The sequence below is a fragment of the Melozone crissalis genome, unplaced genomic scaffold, assembly GCF_028551555.1.
Source record: "Melozone crissalis strain CALT ecotype California unplaced genomic scaffold, PUWL_Pcris_2 ptg000013l_1, whole genome shotgun sequence".
NCBI lineage: Eukaryota > Metazoa > Chordata > Aves > Passeriformes > Passerellidae > Melozone > Melozone crissalis.
This window is the reverse complement of record NW_026535791.1, coordinates 50,003,077-50,029,442: the sequence shown is the minus strand read 5'-3', so window position 1 is coordinate 50,029,442 and position 26,366 is coordinate 50,003,077. Positions and strand designations below refer to the sequence as shown.

At 41.6% G+C, this 26,366-nt stretch overlaps 1 protein-coding gene across 4 annotated transcripts in view; it reads left to right on the top strand.

The window, feature by feature from the left end:
• The first annotated feature begins 13,682 nt into the window (after positions 1 to 13,682).
• ATP11A (ATPase phospholipid transporting 11A) overlaps positions 13,683 to 26,366 on the top strand; it is a 116,733-nt gene continuing 104,049 nt past the window's right edge. For all 4 annotated transcript variants that reach the window (XM_054271513.1, XM_054271512.1, XM_054271515.1 and 1 more), the window contains exon 1: positions 13,683 to 13,789. In XM_054271513.1, the coding sequence (XP_054127488.1) occupies positions 13,751 to 13,789 (39 nt within the window). In that variant the 5' untranslated portion in view covers positions 13,683 to 13,750. The remainder of the gene's footprint in view (positions 13,790 to 26,366) is intronic.

Below are 26,366 nucleotides of genomic sequence, written 5' to 3'. Positions count from 1 at the left end.
AGTTTAAATTACAGAAAAAAAAAAAAAGAAAAACCTCAGTAGTATGCAGCAGAGTGAAGATACCCTCATTTTGATGATACTACTAATATTTTTAAATTGGTTTCATGAAACTGTAGTTTGGGTGAACAGGCAGAAATTTCCGAACTGAATTCAATTATCTAATTTTAATCAAATATAGCTGAAACAATATACAAGGAGCAGAAACAAAATTTGTGGGTTTGATACATCAGGACTTATGGACTCAACATGAAACACTACAAAATGTTACCTTGAAGAAAACAGTCCCTTAATAATCATAGAATCATAGAGGCATTTAAGTTGGAAAATATCTTTAAGATCATTGAGTTCAACCATTAACCCAGCACTGCCAACTTCCCCACTAAGCTGTGTCCCAAGTGCCACATCTGTACATCTTTTGTATGCATCTCTTGAACACCCTGGGCAGCCTGTTCCAGTGCTTGACAACCCTTTCAGTGAAGGAATTTTTTCTAATATGCAATCTAAACCTCCCTTGGTGCAACTTGAGGCCATTTTCTTTTGTCCTGTCCCTGGCTGCCTTGGAGGAGAGGGTGACCCCCACCTGGCTGCAGCCTCCTTTCAGTTTTTGCAGAGAGTGATGAGGTCCCCTCTGCGCCTCCTTTTCTCCAGGCTGAACACCCCCAGTTCCCTCAGATGTTCCTCATCAGCCTTGTGCTCCAGACCCTTCCCTAGCTCTGTTGCCCTTCTCTGGACACTCTCCAGCCCCTCAGTGTCTTTCTTGCAGCTGGGGCCCAGAACTGAGCACAGGATTTGAGGTGTGGCCTCACTGGTGCTGAGTAGAGGGTGACAATCCCTGCCCTGCTCCTGCTGCCACACCATTGCTGATGCAGGCCAGGCTGCCATTGGCCTTCTTGGGCACCTGGGCACTGCTGGCTCATGTTCAGCTGCTGCCACCAGCACCCCCAGGTCCTTTTCCACTGGGCAGCTTTCCAGCCATGCTATTTCTGCACTGGCAACACCATGCAGGATTAATAAAATTCCATCAGTATTCCTAGAATATTATCATAGAGCTGACTCTTGCATTTTTTATTGTCCCCAATATGGAGATTCATTTTGGCCTCTTCCTTTCACATGAGAATCTTCACAACTTTAGTATCAGATTTTCCAGCATAATCAACCATGATGGCATCCTATAAATCATATTAACACAAAGAATCATTTTTCCAGGGAATGAAGTGCCTGCTAGATGCCAGAAAACTGTTCTTCCCTTCTTATTGTTTCCTTTCATCAGAGATTTACATTTGGTAAGTGATTCTCTAAATCTGTCCAAAAGTTTCATTGAACTTGCATTCCTGGCTCTGTAATGCTTCTAAGAGCTGTGAGCACTAAGAGCATCCTAGAAAGTTACTCCACTTCTGTGTCTACTGTGGAGACAGATTTTTTTATAGCCCTTTCCCACAAATAGAACCAAAATAATGTTTTGAGGAATTTCTGGGGTCTCCTTTCTTGTTACTTAACATTCCAGATTATTTTGCTGATACAAAAGATGACTTTTACTGGACAGATTTAGAGGAAACAAGCCATTTTGACACATCTGATTGCCCCTAACTTTCCCTCCCCCTACCATTTCAGTCTACCATTATAGTTCAGGACAGTCTAAAAATTTCTTCACCTGTTGAACAGAAGCTAAAAAACAATTAGCATGGTATTGGGTATATTCTGTAACTGCTACAACTGGAGCCCCCTGCCTTAGCCTTGTCAGGCTGGTGCTGAATCCTGCCCTGGAGCAGATCACAACAAAAGTGTGACAGACATCAAATTATGATATTGTTGATACCTACCTATCACAAAGAACACACGTTCAGGGCTCTAAATATGACATCTAAGTGAAAAGAGCACTATTATGCTGCTTTGCATCTACCTGCCCCTTGCCACTAAAGCAAGGCTAAGTAGCTGAAGTCTGCAGGGATACTCCTCCTGTTTGCAATGTGCTGTGCAGGTCCAGGCTGCTTTGATTTTTAAGATATAAATGTCAAGGGCACAAAAACCTCAAGCACAATAAATCAATTGCCTCATATGTGCCTGCATCAGAGTGTATGAACAATCCACTCAGGTCTGAGGGGAAAACATGCCAAATTTTCCAGCTTTTAATAAAAGCCTTGGCAGCCTATCAGCATAGGAAGAGTAACATTTAAGCTTATTAAAAAAGGAAAGGATGTTTCAACAGAAAGCACTTTTTAAACCTTAGTCGTGGCAGAAAGTTCATTGTCTTCACCTTTTCCTGACTGACATAACAGGCTGCATAAAAAAGAGAGAGGTTTTGTCAGCAGTGACTGAAACACCTGGAAACCCTGTACAGTGCAGGACATTTTGCAGAACCATATCATTATATCACCAAAGGAAAATTGCTGGGCAAAAAGGAAGCACAATTATGTTCTTCTCAGCAAAAATAATACTTGAGTAAAGGCTGCAATAAGTAGTATCTACTTCAAGCAATGTTTGTGTATTGGAATAAGAGCACCATGAATGTGTAATGGAAGTAGGGGGGATCTCACTATCTGCTCTTTCATATTTTTCCACCAATTAATATTAAATAAACAACCAGGCTTCTAGACAAGGCTTTCTTGTGCATTTCTAAAACATTATATGCCTATGCAGCACCTCAGTAGTTCTGTAGGTCTTTGAAGATGAGTTTTATTACTAAATGTTCTTTTCTTGCATTATTTAGTAAAGTTATTTTATAGCATTTTGTTTATGTGATGAACACAGGAATAAACCAAGTCAATACTCATATTTCAAGCAGTTTCCAATTTCATGCAGTAAAAAATGCCCAACAAGGCTTTCACTGTAAAATAAAGTTTCTTAAAAAAATCTCATCAATGATTCTCATTGAAGTCCAATTACCTGTTTACTTTCTGCATAAACACAGCTAAATATATCCTGATACCAGCAGATGCACAATTGTGAGATAAAATGTTGTTTGTTTGCTTTTAAAATTTTTCTGAGTGTAACATAGTATTCCCACAGCCTTCTTTTTGCTCACTGGGTATGAGACTGAATAGAAAGTCTATGACTTAACAAATGCTTTTATTATCCAGGGTTTCAGTGCCATTAAGAGCTTTTCTAAAAACTACAGAGCTGTAATGGGGCCATCCAAAATCTCTTTAGGCTCACTAGCATAAAGCATAGTGGCAGCAGTCTACTCATGGAACTCAGACAACATATGCTGCTTCTTGACTAAAATTAGCTTTTATGTCCCATAACTGTAACACTTAAGGGATATGTAATACACTGTAGTAATACAGTTTCAGCTTCTGTATTCCAATTCTTTTTTAACAGCAAGTTCATCTCTACAAAGAGTGTAATTCATACGTATCTGCATTGCATCATCCTGTGTATGTGCTATATATACAAATATGTAATGTATCATATTAGAAATGCTATCCATTATTAGAAAGGTACCATGATTTTGTATTACTCTGTCTGTGTGTGTGTGTGTGTGTGTGTAGACAGTGACTGGTACTAAAGGGCCTCACTGTAGTCATGCTGTTAAACAGAAAAAAGGAGTTTGTATGCATGTGGTCATGTACACATTTATAAATAATTATGTCAGAAATTAATTGATAAGAGCTACCCACCTTTGCTCTCTCTACGCCCTTTCCCTCATCCCTCTTCTCTCTGGCTAGCAGTTGCCCAAGACTTGGTCAAATGTTTTCACAACACTTTGTTTCTGTCTTCACTGTCACCACCCTCAAGCTCAAAGCAGCTCCACAGAAATGCAGGAAGCCATTCAGAGTGATTCAGTGTGATGGTCATTAGGGGCAAATTCCATCTGTTAGCCACGTGCCAGCCCACCAATGCCAATGGAACTGCACAGTAGCAAGCAAAGATGGGAAGGCAGTCTAAGGGCTAAGTATTTCAAGGAATGAATCCCTAACTCATGACCTTATAGCATGGAAGCCATCATAAATCTCTTATCCCTTTACTGGGCTCTTAATATCTTGCCTTTGATGATTAACCCGAGCCACCTTCTCTTTCCAAAGGGGGAGGAAGGGCATAGCAGGGAAGAGTGGAAAAAGTGACATTTCCCTTACTCCCACAGCAAAGAGGAGTGGAAAAACTGACATTTCCCTTACTCCCTTCTCTAAGCATTATGGAAAACTAAGACAAAAATTTGAAATTCCTCTTTGCTCATGTGCTTCTCAGTACAGAGGAGGCAAAGTAGTTGCTAATTGTGGAACTCGATTTCAACAGCACGATGAAAACATAAACAAACCCTCCCCTATCCAGCTATAAATCAATTCCCATTATAGGACTCATTCTAAAAATGTCACACAGGCACATGCACTCCCCAGTTCAGATGCATCAGGGCAGGCCTGTGCCACTCGGGACAGAACTCCTACTTTACGTGGCTCTGAATCACAGCTCATCTCCGTGTATAGGAAAATTCAGCCACATTGATCTTTCTGCAGTAACACTGAAGATCATTTGTAATGGTGGCCTAATTTTAGGCAGTAAACAATTATTTTAGGAAGCAAAGGGAAGAGGCATACTCAAAAGGTCAGTTTTTATTGTCTCCTTTCACCTGAGGATGTTAAAGCATTAGTTGTTGCACTTGTCACATACTTTTGGCCCTTCCTTTCCAGCACCAGCCAGCTTTGCAGAACCTGTAGCATCAAAATGGGGCAAAGCAACAGCAGCCTTAACTGTGTTAAAATCAGCCAACACTGAGTGGCTGCTGCAGGACTGCCCTAGTAGACATGGCTATTTATAGAGTACCAATTAGTGTTGGTGGCACTTACTCCTAGTAGTTAACTTACTACTGATACATCCTTCTTAAATGGTTTCTGGTGTATTATCCATCTCCACTGTAAGTTCACTACTACTAAACATCCGCTCCCCTGGATTAATTCCCAGCTAAGGATATTTTTTTCTGTCCCACATTTCTGGACACTAGAAACTCACTCAAACACCATTAGCAGCTTGTGCCTGGGTCCAGCAGAGGCTTTCACTTGTTGACAAGGTGGTAATGATGTCCCTTGCCAGGACAGCCTACTCCAGCAAACAGGCTTTTCAGGTGAGAGCACAAAGCCAGGAAGAGCTTTGATTTGCCTGATCAGAACTTAGGAGCAGTTACATGGAAACATGAGCTTCCTCAGAACAAGCCACCTCAGTGTGCACAGACTAAACATCTCAGGAAAGACTGCTGCTTTGCAAACTACAGCCTCTTGATAAAATCTTTTCCCCACTAGCCTTTTTACCCTGTGTAGATGTTGATTCCCTTTCCTTTCTACTCTGCTGTAAGTCAGGTGGGCTTCCTTTCAGAACTGACAGCTTTGGGAAGCATCATGACAAGGCATATATGCCATCACTATTGTTTATTACTCCTTTTCTATGCAGCACACAATCCTTATGGCCATTACATGAAATAAAGGAAGACACAGAAAAAAACCAAACTTGCAGTAGAGCAAAACCACACACAGTGTCAGTGGGCAAGCTACTTTCATAGTCACTAAAATCTGCCTCCACACTCAGCAGCCCACATGTCATACTTACAAAACTTAGGCAGACCAGAGCCAAATTTGCCAATTTATACATCTGTCCACAGAGAATACCAGTCTCTATAAAAGTCTGGCTCCCTTTCCTGCTCCCCTTTAGAGGATTTGAACGTGTGGAATGTTAAAGGAGAACATGGAATTGAAACTTCTGTAATTATATATAATACAGAGATACTTTACAATATAATAGGCTGTGTTCTGGAGAGGAAAGATAAGACAATGAAAATCCTAATATAATTTTTATTTTTGCTCTTTTATGCAACTAATTTATATCTTTATGAGCCCTTTGGTAAAGATGTAAAGGTTTGTGATAATACATTTCTGTCAGGAGGAAACATTCTTCCTGGAATTATTACCTGCTCAACTACAGCAATTTTTCTTAATATATAAATGTCAATTGGAACAAACTTGTAACAGCAACTATATTAAAATTACAGCAAACTCTTACATGAAAAAAAAGAGCAATGGCTGTGGCCATTACACGTTTCACAGCAAGTGACATGATGGAATTGAATGTTGTCATGGTTGAAAGCTTCGGGGATCTCACACACTTCATTGAATCCATCTACAAAATGCTAAGTCCCACTATGTTCCCTCACAGCAAGATTCCCAGTCCACAAAATGCTCATCAGGCCCAGCCTCTGTACTGCTCAAGGAGAGGAGACAGACAGAGCTGCAGTAAGGGAAAACACAGCAGCATTTTAAAGAACTATTTCTCAATTGAATAAGTGATCACCATAAAAGCACTTTTGATACTTGCTACAAGCAGATGAAAAAACAATATATAGACCATTAATACTGAACACATGGCCAAAAATTACTTTGAAAATATATATCAGAATGCTTAATATTTTTACTAATCTGAGAGGAAATGCTGATGCTTTTTGGACAATGGAAATGAAAGAGTTGCAGTCTGTGCCACTGTCACCTGGGATTTACCTACAGGAAAAATAATGGACTGCAGACATCCTACTTCCATCCCTACTGCCTGGGGGGTCATCAGGAGGCATGAAGGGTGAAGAAGGACTCTGTTTTGGACATTCTCCTGCCACCACCACTCCACCACTGTGCCCACTCCCAGCCCTTGAGCATGCAGGTTCCAAGAATAACAAAAAGGGAAGAGAGAACCATACAAAGGTATGTGGACAGTGGGACAAGTCAGAATGCCTAGGCTGCAGTGCTGTGTCCCTTTCTTAAGAATTTGTCCTCCAGCTAGCAGTAACTCTCAAACTGGAAAATCTGATGACTGTAAGACTGCATCATCATTATCTAAGTGAAAAGCTCGTTTTTGTAGGGTTTAATATTTCTGGTACTTTATGTATTGATTTGCAGTTACTCATGCTTCCTAAATAAACAGTTATAAAACAAATAGAACACAGTCAGGAGAAAAAGCAGATATTCTTGAGAAACCTGAACCACAGCTTTTTTTGAAGCCCAGAATGCTGAGATTGCTATATTTAGTGCCTTATTTGGTGGGAAAGAGCAAACCACTAAACTATTTCTTCCAGCTTTGATTGAATGCTACATCAAAACAAAAGTAATTTTACAGATGACATTAAAGTAGTCAGAAAGTGATATTGTTATTATTGTTATTATTGTTATTATTGTTATTTACTACCCTTTTGGAGGATCAGCTGCTTGCTTTTATGGCTTTGAAGTATTTTCAAAAAGTATTTTCTAACCTGGAAGTGCGTTACGACAAATATTAGTAGTAACTAGTCTATCTGGTAATAACCATGGAAAATGACTTTTAAAAAAAGTTATCTCTTTTTTTTTTGATACCCGGCGGGGGACAGGGGGGAAGTAACCCCAAGACATGCAATTTATTCACAATTTGACAGTTTCATAGTGTAGGACTACTATACAGTTGGACTGTCTGATCAGAAATGTGTAAAAGGTGAAAAAATATATGTAAACGTAGGAACAACTTTGGGAAGATATGTGAAGTCCTACCAAAATAAAATAGCAAAATAATGTGCTTGTCCCTTTAAGATACCAAAAATAAACACAATATTTTGCTCCTCTAAATCGTGATGCTGCACTCAGCTCTACAGTCACAGGAGTCTGACTGTGGGGAGTTCACTGCTGGATCGAAGCACTGAGGTGTAAAATAGAGACATAAGGCAAGACCCACATTAATGCAAATCCAAAGTGAAGAGAACACAAAGTTCACAAAGCAGCAAGGACAGAATATTATTCACAATAACCGTAGATTCCAGCACTTTCTCTTCTTCTGTTTATTTGCTGGTCATTTGTATCTTTTTTCTCTTTGATTGTGCATGGCTTCCACTAATGAGGTTTGTCACTATTCCAACTACAAATATCTCTGGAGGTACTTGTGCATGGTGTTTGAATGAGAAAGCAGGTGAGTGAACAAGGAAGAAAATGGAGAATCACATTAGTAACCATAGCAGCCAACAGCATTTCATCCCAGGAGAAGCTTCCTCTGCTGGAGGCTGGGCTTCCTCTTAATGAGTTTCATACAGTTTCACAGTGATGGGGCAAGTCTTCCAAATGGTCCATGTGACTGCTGTGTCTCAGAAGTAAGATATTCCTGATTCCTGTGCCTTTCCTGATGAAGAGGATAACTTTGCAGCAGCCAGGGACTGGATCTGTATCAGGTAAAGCAGATGAACAAATCTTGGTTGTAATTGCAGTTGACTGCCTGAGTTGACAGAAGATGGCAGCCAAATTATTTCAACTGATGTGCATTTATTTGATTGCATCTGTTTAGAAGCCTCTATTCTTTTAGAGGATTTTGTTAAGAAACTACTTAACAAAGGTGACCTTTGTTAGCAAGGATGTGGGAATTATATGTTGTCACAATGACAGTGCATTTAGCTTTTATAAGAGAAGTTATGCATTATTGCCAGAGGTTAGAAACAGAGAGGTCAACGAGCCAGAAATGTGTCTCTTTTTCACATACATGTTTTCTGGAAAAACAAACAAAAAAAAGATCTAGACAAAGAAAGTCAAGCAAGAGTGAAGTGATCTTCAATGTCCAGCACTTTTTTGAGTCTCCCTCTGTCCCTTTGGGCTACTTTCCTTCTAGTACAATCATCATCAGGGCAGTTTGATGCTGGTCATTTTACTTGCTTTGTCTTTACCTTCAGTTTGTTATCTCTCCTGGGCAGGTAGGTTGTCAGAGTACCACTGTAACTGTTAATTATATTCTTCAAATGAAGTACATCTGTCACAAACCCCAGGCAGTGAAATGTTTTTAACATAAAGCATATTTCAGAATTATTGCTGGTATCTCTTTTCACTAACAATATTTAGAAGGATCTGGATCTGAAAAAACATTATTTCAGTAGATCAAAACACAAACATCTGTTCACTGGGGGAATAATTTCTCTTTTTAGTACCAATTTACTAGTTTAAATATATGGTGACTCAAGAATGAGAAGAAGTTGTTCTTTTCATTAACTTTTCAGAACTATAATAGATGGAGAGACACAATTAAGAAGTAATACAGGGGAAAAGCCAGGAACACTGCAGGATAAACAATTTCACTCAGAGCACATGCCAGTTTCTCAAGCAGGTAAGCTGCATACAATTAACAGCTTTTCAATCTCTGCCATTTCCCACTCCTCACACTATTCTCACACATGCCTGAGTTAACCCCTATCACCTACACACAGTTTTTCCAAGAAGTACTTAGTAACTTTGGCTAGAGCTACTAGAGGTAAATAGTCACTACCATAATAGGAAGCAGGAACCTAAACAGATGTTAAACTAAAGTCTAGAACAAAAATCCTGATGTCTACCATGTTATCCATTTATATTTTATCACAAGCATGCTTGTGAGAACTGTGGCACATTATTAGAGCCCAACTTTAAATCCTGCCTTCCCACCTTCCAAAATCAAGGTGGACTAAACTGCAAAATATCTATTACTGCCTCAAGAAGAGAATCCAGCATGTAGTGAGCTGCTGCCCTTGGACAGTCTCAACATTTTCACTGCAATGATGAAATGGAGTGACTTAATAAGCATTTAAAAGTAACAGAAAATACATCTGTACATAAGAAAAGTACATCTTTTGCACACTAACATATTCACCTTGATTTCTAATGCTATTATAGAATAAGTGGGATGTTTCAAGCAGAGCTGTACTGGCACAGTAAGTAAATCAGAAGGGGTGTGAGATTCTGTGGTAAGTAGTAGGATCTAGAGAATGTGGTAATTCAGCTGGGCAGGTAGGAGAATCCTGAAAGGCCAGTAATGGATCACAAGGGATCAATCAGAATAATAGGAAGGAGAAACAGAGAGCAATGGAACAGGAGGGCAAATCTGCAGTCAGAAAAGACACAAGAAATTTAGAAAATACACCATACAGGTAATTTTAGGAATTTTTAAAATGAGAAATGAGGAGTGAAATAAATGTGATGGCATATTCAAAGACAAAGATGATTAGTTTAATAAATTGCTTAAAAGTCAAACATTGCATAATAGGCAGAACAGATCCATGACCAATAAGATCAAGGCTCCTCATTTGGCTTGGCTGCTAAGTCACAACGTGACCTTCAGCAGGTCACTTTAGGATAGATCCAATAAAGGACTCAGGCACCTTAAGCCTGACTTAGGCAGATTTGATGTACCTAAGTCTAAAACTGTGACCTCAACACCCTCCTCAGTTGCCCACTGACCCTGGAGAAGCTTGCCACTCCAAAAGTCCAATGTGTGTGCTGTGCAGTCCTCCCTGCACAACCACGGCTCAGTTGCCAAGGTCCTGTGCCAACTTTCAGTGTCCCACCAGTGCTGGCTTCTGGGCTGCACAATGAGGTGCCTTTTGTGGAAATATGGGCACAAATGTAGGATGGGATTTCACCTCAGTATGTGTCCAGAACCCAGATGTGCTCATTTTCTCTCTTTTTCCTGGCAGTGCAGGGAAGGCAGCAAAATGGCTCAGCTTTGCTTGAGCAGCAGCCTGGAAATGGCTGTGTCTGTGTGTTCTCTGCCCTGTACTGCAAGAGTCAGTGAGGACAGGAGCTTTTTGTCCCCTTTTCACCACAGGGAATGCAGCCAATCTACATCTATGAGTTGCTTCCAGGCTGTGGATCTGAGGAAAATGCTTCTTGCAGCCCCACCTTGGTTACCTAAGCTGAGGAGAGAGCAAGGAGCTCAGAAATATCTCCATGATGGTCATGCTCAGAACTGAACCGTTGTTAACTGTTCCCAGCTCAGCAGGTGAAATTCCGTCCCTTCAGAGATGCTCTGTGAGGTGCACCAAGTAACGTGGGCATGGCACACAGGGACACTCAATGAAATGAAAAAAACCAGATTGTGGCACCTGGATGAAAGAAACTATTGAAAGTATTAAAAGAAAGCTTTAGAAAGCAACTTTCTGCATAATTTGAAAATTTGCTTTCACTCCAAACCCAGGTAAGAAGCAATGTCATTAAAAAGACTGGATTGACTAAATAGTACTGTTTGAATAGAAGCTGAATAACTTGAAAAAATATTACAAAAGATGAATATTCTGTAAGTTCTTTGAAATTGGAATAGCTAGACAGAGAAGTACATTAAATGGAAAAAAATTCCTGTTACAGCTTTGCAATGTGTTTGTTTTGAAACTATCTCTTTATGTTCATGTTCTTCTGTAGTTTTTACTTGATAATAAACTAGTTTCCTGAATATTGATGACATGCACACATAATATTATTTTAATATGTAACTATTCTTGTAAAGAAACAGAAAATAAAGAAGTTTTGTGTTAATTCATGCAGAATTGCTAATTTTGGGGAAATCTCCTGTTATTTCATGGATCTTTTTTTTATTTTCACCTTTCAATTTCAGTGATGATTTCTTGAAGCTGAAATGCAAGTAAAGAAACCTATGTCACAGAAGTGTTAGGTCTGTAAATAGGAGCATGAAAATGGGAGGTGCTGCAAGATTAATATAAATTATTAGTTGTAACCAAGATGAAAATTGGGGTTTGGACCAACATCCCTTTAGAGTTTGAACAGCAACATTAGCTTGACCACAGTGCACTTAATGTTCATTAAATGATACATTCTGCAATCTAACCAGCAATAAAAACTGCTGAATTTATAAAATGCATCTACATTAAAGGTGACCTGTAAAGAAACAGTCATATGTTCTTTCTGTTAGTATTTATGTAATGATCTCAAATAGTTCAGTTTCTATTTTTTCTATGTGTTTGTTGTACTAGAAATTTGTGCGTTCTTTGTGGTAAAATATTTGATGGTGTCCAGAGAGCTATGTAATTGTGACAAAAAAAAAGTTAAAATAAGCAAAAACTTCATTGTTTTAGCCATGAACTAGACAATAAGGGACAGCTTATGTGATTGCTGCCAAAGAAGGGAACGAATTTTCATAAGCATACAATTCTGATTTTGCTAAAATCGACTTTTTTAGTAAAAGATTGACTTTTATAAAATTAATAAGTTTCATTTAGTTATTGAGAGAGTATTTGGTTTAGAGCCTTGGTTTTATATGAAGTTGTAATCTGAAACTGCGTACAAAATTCCTGCAAACTTGAGTGAGTTCCTCGGTATGAATGGCATGAACAAACAACAGCGGCAGAAAACAAAGGCCCAAATACCTACAAGGTGTTGTCTTAGGCATCTAGGAAAAAAAAAAAAAGGAATAATGATTCGCTTTACTTCTCCTTCTTGCGCATTTTTTGCCGAGTTCTGCTTCTCCCTTTACCTATCCCCAAGTAGTTTCTCCAGTTTGCGGGCTCAGCAGGGCTGTGATGTTCGGTACCGCACAGAGGTTCCCTAATCTGCTCCCGCCGCGCTCCGCAAGCGGGGTCGGTCCCGGCTGTCCGCGCCGCGCTGCCCCAGCGCTGCCGCCCCTGGGGCCGGAGCGGGCTCGGCTCCAGCACGGCTCGGTCCCGCGGCCGGACGGAAGGAGGCACGCTGCAAGGAGGCTCCGCCGCACCGGCACGGCGGGGCAGCGCGCCCGGGAGGCGCCGGGGCGGGCGGGGGTCGGCGCCGTCCCGCCGCGGGCACCCCCGCCCCGGAAGGGCGCGGCGGCCGCTCCCCGCTGCCCGGGGCGGCGCAGGTGAGGGCGGGGCGCAGGGAGCACCACTGGCATTACTGCCGCTCCGCAGCGCTGCCGTGCCCGCCCAGGATCGTTCATTGTCTCCCTCCGCTGCTCCCAGTTTCCTCCCAGTAGTCCCAGTGTCACTGCCCGACTCGCCCTAGCGGCCCCAGCAACATTCCCCGGCTCCATCCCCGTCCCCCCAGGTCCCCGTGCCCATAGCGGGGGGTCGGAATGAGATCCATCTTAAAGGTCCCTTCCAACCCAACCCAACCCATTCTGTAGTTACGAGTACTCCCAGCATCATTCACTGACTCCCCTTAGTGTTCCCACTTCACTCCCAGCATCATTCCTGGTTTCCACTCCGTGCTCTCATGCCATCCCAGTTCTCCCAGTATCGCTTCGTGGCTACCCTCAGTGCCCCCAGTGCCACCCCCTGGCTCTCCACCAGTGCTCCCAGTTCACTCCCAGCGCACCCAATGCTGCTCTCTGGCTTCTCCCTACGCTTTCCCTTCCCGCCCGGTTTCACTCCCTCCGGTGCTCCCCGTGCGATGCACTGGCTCACCGAAGTGTTCCCAGCCCGTTCCCAGGCACGGGCAGGTTTCCCGCCTCCCCCCGCCCGGAGCCGGTACCGGCCGCCCCGGGAGCCGCGCGCGGGACGGGACGGGCGGGACGGGGAGCGGGCACGGCTGCCGGCGCGCGCGCCCGCCGCGCGTGACGTGCGCGCCGCCGGGGCCGCCGGGCTCGATCGGAACGGCGCGCGCCGGGCGGGGGCCGGGCCGGTACCGGGCGGGCCCGCGCGCGCGCGCCAGGAGCGGGGAAGGGCGGGGGGAGGGCGCGGGGGCGGCCCCGGCCCCGCCCGCCGGATAAAGCGCTGGGCGGCGCGCGCGGCGGGCAGAGCGCAGCGGGCGGGGGCGGGAGAGCGTTCCCGGCAGTGCGGTCCGCTCCGCCTGCCCTCCCCTCGGCGGGACTCCAGCGGCGACGGCAGCGGCGGGGGGCATGCGGGGCCGCGGGGCGACGCGCCGCAGCGGCGGCGGCGAGCACATGGCATAGCCGGCGGACGGCGGCGAGCGCCGGGCCGGCGTCACAGCGGGTCCGGCGGGGCGAGCGCGGCTCTCTGCATGTGGCCAGTGAGGAGGCGAGCCAGGGAGCCCGGCGGCACCGGCGAGCGCCCGGCGGCGCGGTCCTGAGCCGCCCGCCCGCCATGGATTGCAGCCTCCTGCGGACCCTCGTGAGCCGATACGTGAGTAGCGCCGGTGCCGCTCCAGCCCGGGCGCGGGGGGCAGCCCCGGCGTGGCCCCGGGCTCGCAGGAAGGGCTCGGTCAGGAGTTGGGCGGTCCCGTGACCGGCTCGGCGGCCGGGGAGCCGCGGGGCCGCCGCACGTGATGCCCGGTGCAAGCGGGGATGCGGCGGCACCGGGTGCCGTGCGCTCCCCGCAGCCCGCCCGCCCCACGGGACTGTCCTTCGCTGAACCTCGGCGCCTTGACCTGAGTTCAGAGCGCGGTAATTCACAGTGTGCTGCCATACGTACTTGGCAGCGCAAATACAACCTCCAGCTCTCCAGCTGCCTTTTTTTTAAAATATCTTTCTTTTGGTTTGTTCATTACCTTTCTCTTCCCTATATTGTTTCAGTCAAGCGACTTTTTTTTTTTTTTTTTTTTTTTTTTTTGTGGAATTGTCCCATTTAAGTATACTGAGGAATGGTCGGAACGGTCCCAAGTTTTTGTAGGTGTGCGTAGTAAGATTGAAACACGCCGGACCTGAGAGTGCTCCCGGGAAAGAGGGCAGATGTGGCTCGTTGGTGATGGGTGAAAACCCATCCGCATGGTCCGAGAGAGCAACCGGGCAGTGCGTTAGAGTGGGGTCCGAGTGTAGGCTCAGGTGCGTCAGTGAGTGCAGCTCCAGTTCCATGGAGCCCTAATAAATGCTCAGGATAATGGTTTAAGTAGATTAGCAGCATGCCTGTAAGTGTGGGGTTGTTCAGTACGAGGCATGGCGACCACCTATACTAGGAAAGGCCAAATTTCTGCTTTTGGGCATAGAAGTAATTTTTAAAAGATAGGGAGAGATAATAGCAATTTTCAAATACAAATAACTTTTCTTTCTATTCAGGAAATACTTTTGCCTTGGTCAGAGCACTCAAGTTTTCTCACTTAGAGTAAATACATTTAGTTTTGTGTGTGCCAAGAGCTGTGTCCACCTAATACCCGCTGAAGTCTGTCTTTCTAAAGTATAAATGAAGAAAAGTAGCAGAGGTGAAAATTGTTACTCTTTTTTCTTGTGGTTTATGATAGGATATATGTAGGATGAGGAGAGAGTAGAGAGGGGAGTACTAAAAGCAGCTATGTGTGTATGGATCTTTAGAAAGTGGTCCTAAGAAAACAAAGAGAATACTCCAAATAATGTGTAGCAACAATAATGATGAGATACAAGAGAAGCAATTGTCTCTGTGGATGTAAAGAGCAGGTGAGTTGTGCTGAGGTCTCTTTGGAAAGAGGTAGGATCACTTTGGGTGTAGAGATCTGTCAGTGCTGATATAACTGTTGGATTTAGTTTAAGATTTCTTCCTTAGTGTTTGCTCACAAATGGTGTGGTGGTTTTGCACAGAGCAAGCACACTGTTAAATCTCCTGTGCATAGCATTGTTGGTGACCTCTTCCAAGGTGGGCTTAAGCATCAAATATGAAGGAGGTGGGATTGAGAGCAGCTGCAGTAAAGATCCGTGAGAAGACAGTATGTTGAAAGTAAGGAGCTTGAGCTCTTGAGTTGTGGACTGTCACCACCCTCCTGCACTGCTGATGAGACTAAGGCAGCAGTCTAAAAGATAAATGAAACATTATTGTATCTCATGTGAAGAAGGCTTCCTATTGCCTTGGTCACACTACCATCTGTACTGTGTCTGTGCTGACAGGCTATGCCTAGATAATTGGGAATTGCTTGGGATGGTCCATGCTGCCTTGTATGTTTTCACCTGTTGCTTCTTGTTATTTTGCTTTTGCTTGGTGTCAACTTTGAAACCTTTCTTCCATGGAAAGGTAATTTTAAGGAGAAGGTGCTGTAAGTAAACATGTGTTCATTTCAGTAACACCGTTGAGGTCTGGCTACCTTATGTTTATGTTGCGTGGTTTTTCTCATCTATTTCTCTTTTGCATCTCCATGGTTCAACTACTTTTGTACATCTACAGCAGTGAAAATGAACAGTACTAGTTTGACTGCTGGGCCTGAAACTGACTGCTCTGCATGAGCAGCAGATGTGCATGTCAGGTGCATCACTCCAGAGCTGTTCACCAAAGCTCCGTGTGCACCAGCCAGGCACACAGATGTAGATGTGCTTGTCACGTTCCAAACTGCTTTTTATAAGGGAGACAAGGCAGCGACTCTCGTGTGAGAGCGCTGGAGTGGACAGTTACATCTTGTGTTTATTCCAAAGTAAGCTCTAACTTGGCTTTAGTTAAAGTCAACACAAAAACTGTTTCATGATCAGGGTCTTAGGACTATGAATTTTTGTTCTGCAAGTCTCCTGGACTTGTTCAGCTTCATGTCTTTCCTAGAGAAAGACTGGTCTCTGGATTATGCTGAAAACCTTGGCTGCTGCATCTGGAGATGCTGGGTTAGCTGGGAGCTCTTATGGTGCGATCTGGGGTAAACAGTTGGGATGTGATGTACTAATGGAGACTGCTAATAGGGTGGTTTCTAATAGTTCTGTGTCATTACTTTTCCTTCTTGGTCCTGTTTGTTGTAGGACATAGAGGTATAAGCTAAATACCAGAGGGTTTGTTGTGATTGGGAAGTTCCCTCCCATTTCTCTTTCATTTACTGGACAGTTTCTGCCTTGAAGCAGTGCAAAATCAGTGCACGTATTTCCAAGGCCCAGTGGAAGAGTAGCAATGACTGGGTGCTGTCAGCTTCCTGGTTAGCATTTTCAAATATTTGCTGTTTTACCTGCACTGAGTGTCCTTTTTCTATCTTCAAGGCATTCAACAGTTTAGTGATGTGGGTTGAATAAGATGTATGTTCAGCATGCTAGTCATACTGTACTTCATCTCTCTTCACCAGGAGATGTTGTAGTCTCTTAGAAGGACAGAGGGAATTGTCTTTATCTTACTAAATTTTAAAATTGACATTATTTTGTTCTGCCTCTTAAGATCCTGCAAATTTTGGATTCTTTTCACTTCTCCTTTTGCTTCCTGTAACCATGACTGCAGCCATTCTCAATTTATAGGACTGATTGTGAAAAATAACTTTGTTATGGAAAAAGTGTTTGTTTCACTGCAGCACAGCTGACAGGAAGTTCAGTTTTCCAAATCCTTTGGAAGCTGATAAGCAGCATTGTAATTTTCTTATTTGTGTATATTGAGGTTAATCTGTATATTTTACTGCTTTAGAATGTGTATGGTCTATACTAGAGGCATCTTTAAGTAACAAAATAAACACCCTGATTTACAGCTTTGCTTCCACATGGAATCATAGGAACTTAATAAGTCTTCTACATTAAGATAAATAAGACACATTTTGAGACCAAAAAATTATTTTCCAAATAATGTAAATAATGGCTGTGTGTGGGTAATATGAACATTACTAGGTGGGACTATACTTTTTGTCACATACTCTATAAAAATAGAACCTTTTTTAGATGTTGCTTTTGCATCAGACAAAACGCTTCGCTGTCTTCTCCCTGGATTCCCTAGAGGATATGTGCTACCCCAGGGAGGGCAGCTGCACAGCCAGAGAATACAGAATTAGCATGGGCTATCCTGTAAGTGTCATGCAGAACCTGCTTAGTAACAAGAGAAACTTGTTAGCTTAATATTAAGCAGTACACTATTTAGGGAAAAAACAAGCATACGATGGCACCTCCATACAAGATTAGCTTCTGTTTTGTAGTTAAATTATTTGGGACACTGTGGATATCATTGGGTGATCTGTTCTGCCTGTGTTAATGCAGCTGCTTTAGTTTTCTCTGATCACTTATTTTTTGCTGGTGATATGACTTCTGCAGTCTGTCCCCATCACAGTTGAAAGTTGGTTAATAATATTTAAACGGGTTTTGGTGACATCTTTCACCAAATGAATACTTTCCTTAATAAAACATGGTCATGTGTTTTTTGTAGCTGTTCATGGTTGAACATGGATTTGGATATTCCTGAATATTGTTGATTTGACTGTATCTGGGCAATCTGGGAAGTTGTTGCCCTCCAGCATATGCCTGTTTGGACACTAAATGGTTGCTGAACATCTTGCTGCCTATGGTGACAGTCTGATCTGTATCTGTAAGACAGCTGGCCCTGGTCACTGAAGGCTCCTGCCCAGGTTGATGGCTTTAGGTTGTACAGTAAATGCTACTGGGTCAGAGGTTTTGCCTGTGTTACATAGTATATTTAGAGATCTTGCTACTTTACTGCTTCTCCCCTTCTCCTGTTACTTTAGGATTACAAATCTGGATCTTAAATATTTGTTACCTGTGTAAGTATCTCTAAATGGAGGTAGTAGCAGGTAAGACGTGTTTCCAGAAGGAGCAGGGATTTACTACAGCTTTGGTCTCTGGGGAGCTGCTGGCCTATTAGTTGTACAAAAGATCTCTTTTTTTGGGAGGCTGGAATAAATTGAGTTTACAGATGGATGCTCTATTTTTCACTTTTGTGGAAGTGGGTCAACTTTAATCGTAGTTTGAAAAGACATTTGACTAGCCTAACCAGGAAGTTATTGTAGGGATTTTTAGCAAGTTCTTAACTAAGTTTCATGACAGCCTGTGACTTTTTTGTCATTGACTTAGATGATTTTGTTGCTTTTGATCAGCATTATAATTCTAAAACTGTTTTCTAATTAGATTTCCTAAGTATTTTACTTGTGCTTGTAGTCTTAGTAGATATAAATTAATATTGAACTTAGTTATTTATCTAACTTCACAGTAGAGGTTGATAAGTGCTTTGATCGGAAAGCTGGTGAAATTGTAAGCCTTGGTGCTTTTTAGTCATTTGTGTCTTAAAGGACAGTCCATTTGTCAAGTGTTTCAGATTTGTTTTAAATCTAAATTTAGATTTCATATTGTTTTTAATCTAAATTTAATTAATTCATTTGAGGGTGTTTGGTTCTTGCTTTTGATTCTGAATTTATTCAGCCTCCTTAGCAGTCTTGCAGATGAGTATTAAACTGGTGCTGTCTGTTTCTTAGTCAATGTTCCTGTTAAACAGTTTTCTTCCTGGGCAAGTAAGTCAAAAGCATTGTTATGTTTTGTTTCTAAGTTCAGAGATAAAACAGCTTCAGATTTTGTCAAATTATAAGCTGTATATAAACACATTTATATGACAGACTTTGTCTGCTGGCTGTGTTGAGTGTACAAAATATGCTCTCTGTAGGATCTGTATATGTATTCATGGGTCAGCAATTAGTAACTTGCAGCTCTTAGGAGTTTGTGTCTGTTCCTGGTGTGTAATCCATTTTTGTTATCCCTTGTGCAAGTCTGTGTGTCACAATGTTTTTTTGAAACTTGAGATGCTTCCCATCTCTCAGCCCTGCTTCACTGCAGGTACCAGTTCTTCCTGCTGTGGAATGTTCAACAGAGGGCATCAAACAGCACGAGTAACTTTTGCATTCCTGTTTGCCGAAGCACCATTGCATTGTTATTTGCCTAATTGCCTTTTTCTCTTATTTTTTGGGGGGGTGGTTATCTGTATGGAGTGCTTCCTGCTGACTTTTCAGTGATTTATTTAAAAAGGGCAAAGTTTCAAAGCTTTACTTAAGTTAATCTTGTTGAATGTGGCTGACAGAATTTAGCGCTCCTGCAAATTTCGCTCTTCACACTGATAGTGAGTCTTGTGTTCATTCTGGCTTGTAATGGACTCTAAAGATATGTCAGTATTATCTGATGCTCAAAAAGCGCCCAAGTATTCTCTCTCCCCCCCATCAGTTATTTATTGCTGAAGGGCAATAAACATGGAGAATTGCATGAGCTTTGTTTTTTCCCCTCCCCCCCACTCCATCAATTAACTAATTTACACAAGAAAAAACATAATTTCCTTTTTCTTTTGAGAATAAACAAATGAAAATAGGACATTGCATATGTAAAGCAGTTAACTTTCAGGAAGTCAGTGTACATGTTACATGCTGGTTGCTATTGACTACAAAATATTACTCATCTGCACTCATCAGATGTTCTATGATAGTAGAAAACATTGCTTTTGGAACATCTAAATTGTAGAACTATTTCAGTGACTTAAAATAGATCAAGAAGTTTTGATCTTTTTTTAGCATCAAAAATCCTGAGATGAGAACTATATAGTTGCTTTTGTCTCTTGATAACATATTGTTTGGCTTAAAAAAAGTTTATATTGTTCCAGTTTTGTGTTTTCTCAAGCACCACTGAGTGTCAGTTCTGCAAGCAGTAGGCCTTTTGAAAATTATTTTTGGGAATGGAAGAGATCAAAGTACCACACAGCATGTTTATAGCTTAACATCTCTGATCACCATTTCTCATTGGTTCTTTTTCTTCTGTCCTACAGTAGTGGTCATACAGCACTCAGAAAACGGTGACTGGGCTGACAAGTGAAGGATTCCACAAATACCATGGCTGGCTACTGTTTATGTTCTTGAGATGGACATAATAAAACTTAGTCCATTTAACTAGGTTGAAGTATGACTGGAACCCCATTGTGGTTTCTGAGGTGCTCCAGCAGGATTTACTGTGGGATGCCTGCTGCATGTCATGTGCAGGTGTGTCAGGGAGCAGAAACAAGAGAAAACTGTCACAGAGAAGACTGAGCAGATGTTTCAGAACCTGTTATGCAACTGGATTCAACTTTACTGGTTTTTTCTTTGGGTTTTTGTTGGGCTTTTTTTGTTGTTGTTTGAGCAAAATAGCATACCTCTGCTCCTACAAGTCTTTCAGACAAATGATATTTTTTCCAGAATAATCCTGGTTATTCAAGTGGCTTACCATTACACAGGATAATGTATTAATTTTATAGTTGTTGAGGAACATTTCAGCAGAAGTTCATCCTGAGCTGTGATGTAAAATGACACTGGAATGCTGTTATCTTCTCTGCTATAATTACCATGGCAACAGCTGCAGGTAGACAAGGCAAACCAGGGATTCTTATTCTATATCATATTTACACAAGCTGTTTTTCTTCCCTCTCAGTAATGACTCTGAGAAGCCTGTGGCACAGACTCTTGAGTCGTCATTAGAACTGTTTCATTTGGGTTTTTTTTTTCGATTTAACATTGTAATTTTGAAAGTATTGAGTATTTGTGATACTATATTAAAAAATGCCCTTGTTTTAGGAAGAAACTGGCAGCCTAGCCTGGATTGTTTTAGGAGACTGAGGAGATGGGTAGGTGGCCTGGTAGTTTTTTTTGTTTGGAGGATCACAGAAGATAAATGATAAATCACCTAGATATCTTTCTGCTTCTGGATATTAATTTCTATGTGCATTCATCCTTTCTTGGGACAGGGATGAAAGTATCGTCCACCTTTGCTGTAGCAAGAAGTTGTAAGGGCAGCTGAGTGCTTCCAGGTAACAAAATTACTGTGTCACGGGAAGAAAACTGGGTGTGAACACAAGCTGGTAATGACTGTGTTTTGGGGTTGTTATTTTTCTTGTTACCTAAGTGTTCTGTATTGCTTCTCATGATACCACCTATTTCCCTCTTTATTTCTCTGTCTGCATTTATATGCATTCATGTGCAGATGGGTATATGTGTGCTTCCTTAAATCATGTGCTATTCATTTAGCAGTGTCAAAAATTATGCCAAGATTTACCAGAGACACAGATGTGTATTGATATTTAAAAAAAAAAAGGTCTTCATATGAGCTCTTTTCTGATTACTGAGGCATACTGGGAAAATGCGTTTTGGTGTGCTTCTTATTTACATTATTTGTATTGTTACTACTAGCATGGAAGCTTAACAATTTGGAGATTTCATAGAAACATTTTTCCTTTTCTTTTTGCTCTTCCCTGTAGACTGATTTCCCTTTTTGAAATAGGAGAATCTGTTTCCTTCATTAATCATTAAGCTCATCTAGATATGGGCCACAGTGAGGGGGAATAGTGTTTCTTTTTCCTGGTGACACTCACTAATCTCTTTGCTTCAGTCCAAAGAGGATTTCATCTAACCTATTTTGAATAGAGGATTAAGGACAATTAGGCTCTTCCTCTGCTTCACCATTAAGATGGGATGTTGTGAAATCCTCTGAAAAGAACATCTGCTGATGTGCCATTAAAGTTTTGCAAAATTAATGTTAATAATCAAAATAGTTGTATGCAGAAAACAAACCTTGTGTATGAAGTACTTGTCTGGAGATAATTGAATGGATGGACTGCGGAGAGGGAAGGAATACTGAGCTGTTTGCTCAGTAGTTGTTTTTGGCTCTAATGCTTCGAATTTACACTGTGGAGTAGACATACAGATGAACCAAAATGGATTTTTTGTTATCTGAATTGCATTAGTAACTTGCAGTTCATGCTTAGCATTTTACATAGTAGTTCACTTCTTTTCAAAGTCCTGTTAATGAGCTGTTTGCAGAAATTATTTATGCTAGTTATATTCATTGTAAGTAGCATCTCTTGAGATGAATCTGAATCAGCAGTGGCATTTGATGGCTAGCAAGACACTTCTATATTTGTCAAGAGGTCATTAGAAAATAAAACTGAAAAATGCTACTGTTACTGGAACATATATGATGTGCCTAAGACCGTATAAGGATTAATGTGAAGGAAAAATGTCTGTGTGTATTTTTGAGAAGGTTGACTGGCAATTTTATACTGTAAATGATGGAACTGGTTGCCTTCCATGAAGCATGGATAGTATCCTGTGAACCTACAAAGAAGGCAGTTGAATGACACTTGCCTCTGAGAAATTGCACTTGCAGTCTTAATTTCATGAATAGTAGTTGTAGGTAGGTTACTGAAACTCATAGGTTCTTTAGGATTATTTCCTGCAGAACAGCAGAGACTCAAATCTAATCCTATTTTTTGGGTTGGTAATATATCTGAAGAAGGGCTGTTGAGAAAAGCTGAAGTCTATTTACTTGGTCTTTATTCTTGAGGTGACTGTGAATAAACTGTAATTTCCCAGGCTGGCATTATCCATGGTTCAGGAATGAGAGGAGTGTTGGGCTCTGGGATCCCAAAGCTCACTTCAAGGAGAATTGGGTTCTGTTGAAATGTATCTGGTGTCTTTGCCTATGGCTTGGGCTTGAGGCTATAATTATAGAGGGCATGCCAGTTGCTGGATGAATTTTGGGAATGTGGAGGAAACGCTGTTGGGGAATTTGACATCTGCTTATTCAGTGAATACTTTTTCAGAGAGGGAAGACATTATTTAAAATTTAACTGCATGAAAGTTCTTAAAAACCAGGTTTCAATTTAATCTTACTATAAAATGTGCCTGTGTAGATATACATTCTTCTTATGTGAAATACAGTATGTATGAAAGAGCTTACTGTACATGTAGGCTTAAACCAGTTTATTGACTGAGTCATGGCTAAAAAAGTAAACTTTTATGCTGATGTTTGCAGAAGTGTAGTGTAAGTTCAGGCTAGAGGTTGTGCTTTGGTTGAAAAGACTCCTTAGACTCTAAGCAGATTTTGATAGATGAATGTTAGTCCTTTAGTTTAATACTCAACACTTTTTCTGTAAACATTGAATACACTGACATGCTGTTATTTATTGGTGTGTTATGTGTGTGTTACAAAACAGCTGTAAACATCTTTCTATTAAATTGTGTAGTTCCTTTTTGGTTTTTATTTTTCCTGTGGAATTACACTAACAGTAACCATGATGTTCAGAGTTACCTTAATCTTTCATATTCTAGTCTCCTCACCATCAGTATGAACTTTGGAAAGCTTAGCTCTGATAAATCAAACTTGTTGCTCACATAGGCCAAGAAAAAAGTAATAATAAAAAAGAAAATATTTCTCAAGTAACCTTAAGCATTAAAAAATTATCAAGTTAATTTAATGTTTGAAATACAGTATATAGATTTTAAATCTAAATCTAAAAGAATCTTATCCTGATTCTTTTAAAAATGATTTGGTGTTTTTATCCTTTTTAACCAGAAGTAATCACATTTTCAATTCCTGACTACCTTAAACAAGCAATTTTCAGAGTTCTAAACAAACCCTCTTTGTTTTTGACTTTAGGCTCTTTCTATGTTGTTGGTACAGCAGATACATATCTAGTTGAATATATGGTTGGTTGTTAATACCATAGTGGGGAGGATGGGGGCAGGTGGGCTAAAGCTAGGCTACGAACTTTGTTTAATGACAATTATTGAGCACAAGCACACAAGTACAATTCTTTCACCTTCTAAGATTAAAAAAAAACCCAAAAAGACAGCACAAAACTAACCCACAGGGTTATTTTAACTTCACCTGCAAATGCTGTGGTATTGTTAATCTCCTGAACAATGTTAACTGACTGCTTGCTATTTACAGCTGTCAAGTGACCAGATGGCCTAATTTGGTAGGAGGTGCCTGTGTATTGGCACTAAGAGGGAAGAAATGAAGAGAAAAATGGGAAAAAGCTCTCTGCTTAGCCCAGAACGGCATGATTGCTTTAAGCTGATTCATGAATATGAATATGTTGACTTCTTGATGCTGTAAGCTTTTCTCTGACATAAGGAGGTTATGTTTCCATACTGTTGGCTGTAATGACACAGAAGCAATAGGAGAGCTTCACGTGGTTTGGTGAAGCAGAGCACAGTGAGCACAGGCAGGTACAAAGGCATGTTAATAAAGGACAGTCTGGACTGTGGTTTTGCATCTCCTGCCTCTTTGAGCCCAGGAGGTCTCAAATTTAAAAGGCTTGTCTTTTTGTCTTAAAGGAAGGTTCTTAAGCCTCTGACTGACTTCCTAAGAAGTGGAGAGGTTACCTTGAGCATTTTTACTCTTAGTGATATTTGCTGTAACTTGTTTAAAGCCCTTTTATGGCAGCATATATATAAAAGGAGCTGTTAAAAAAATTACTTGAGACTACATTTCTGCTGGGCATGTGGAATTAAAATATCAGTGTTCCTTTGCTATTTTCTTGCAAACTCGAAGGTATTTTAAGATGAAAATGATAATGCTTTTACAGAGGCATTTGCTTCCTTAAATGTTAAAAATGGTGACAAAAGCCAAACAAAGTTTGCTTGAGTTCAGTCATTGAGAGAACTGCAAATACTTGCAGATCTTTAAGGCTGGTAAGGCAGTGGCATGTAGTAAAAACAAGGTGCCCCTGACATAGGGAATGATTGGCATCTGACTCCATGAATTCAGAATGCTGAACAATTGCTTTATTAAACTATATTATATTACATTACATTATACTACATTAAAGAGATACTATACTATACTTAATTACATACTAAAGAAAACTCATAGCTGTCTCGAGACAGCCAGGACAGAGCTTTGAGTGATTGGCCAAGGAAACAAAACAATCCTCAGCAGAATCCAATTGACAGATCACTTCAGGTGATCTTGCTAACACATTCCACATTGCAAAAACAACAGGAGCAGAGAATAGATATAAGAATTGTTTTCTCTTTCTCTGAGGTTCCTGGCTGTAATTCCCAGGAAATATCCCTGGGAAGTTGTGCCTGCCTGCTCTCTGTGAAGAGAGCTGTGGCTACAGTGGCATTGGCTTTTCTTGCTTTCTCCCTCTGCCCGCAGTCAGACCACTTAATTCAGCTTAAAATGGCTATTTCTTGCTGCAGAATAGCAGCTGCTTGGTTATGTGGCTTGTAGCTGATCTTTGACAGCCTATGATAAAGGGAAAAAGTGCTACTGCACTGTCAGATTCAGAGGTGTGGAGTGGAAAAGGAGGAATGTGGTTTTTCCAGCCCTGTGGACTGGAGCACAGGGAGCTTCTCACCTGGCACTGGGCACTCAGGTCAGTAGAGGAGTGAAAAAGCATGTTTGTGGGGCTGATGGCTGCAGGCAGCTGCGTCTTGTCGCTTCTTCCTAAAGCTGATCAAAGGTGTGATCTGGACTTCCCTTCAGTTTCCTGCAGTATGTGGGAAAGACCCAAGCAGAGGCATTAAGCAAGCTGAGGCAGTGGTGTGTAGCTCCTGGAGCCTTGCAAGAGCTGACAGAAGGGACTCTGGCTGCACACACAGGTCTGTGCTTTTTTTTCCTCTTGGGATGTGCTGTTGGCTCGTTCATAGAGACATCTGTTTCACTTTGCTGAGTGACAAACCACTGGGCAGTGACTGTGTGGGTGCATTCCTGGAGAGGCAGCTCTGTTCCTCGGGGTTTGAAGCTGAAATGGGTGAAGCAGTAGCAAGTTTTGCTGGGAGGGAAGGAGTGCTGCCAAGTGCCAGAGTTCTAGTAGTGCTTCTGACTGGGTGACATCCCTGAGTGCTGACTGATGAGTCAGGGGCTGATTTGGCAAGATGCTGACATCCATGGAACGATGCCTTGTTTTGTGAGTAGCAGCTGGCATCAGAAAAGAAGTAATTGGGAGAGGGGTGGGAGTTAAGAGTTTGTGTAAATGTCAAGAAGCTTGAGGACTTACAGAATGAGGAGAAGTATGTGGGGGACTACATACTGGAGAGGATGTTACTGAAAACTAAACCAACTGGGAAATAACTCCACCTTTTTCTCCCCAGACTAACTTGCTGATGTGTATGGTCTTGCAGCACTTGTGTCATGTGGCTTGACCTTCCTTAAGTTCTAAGTGCAGTCAAAACATAATGATGTGTGGGGGAAATGGAACAGCCCTTAAATGCCTAATGTTTCCTCCTGTGTTTATGAGAAGATGTTTTATAGAAATAAGGATGCAAATGCCGGAATACTTTGAGATTATGAAAGTCTATAGCACAGGCAGCTGTGGGAGACTGGCA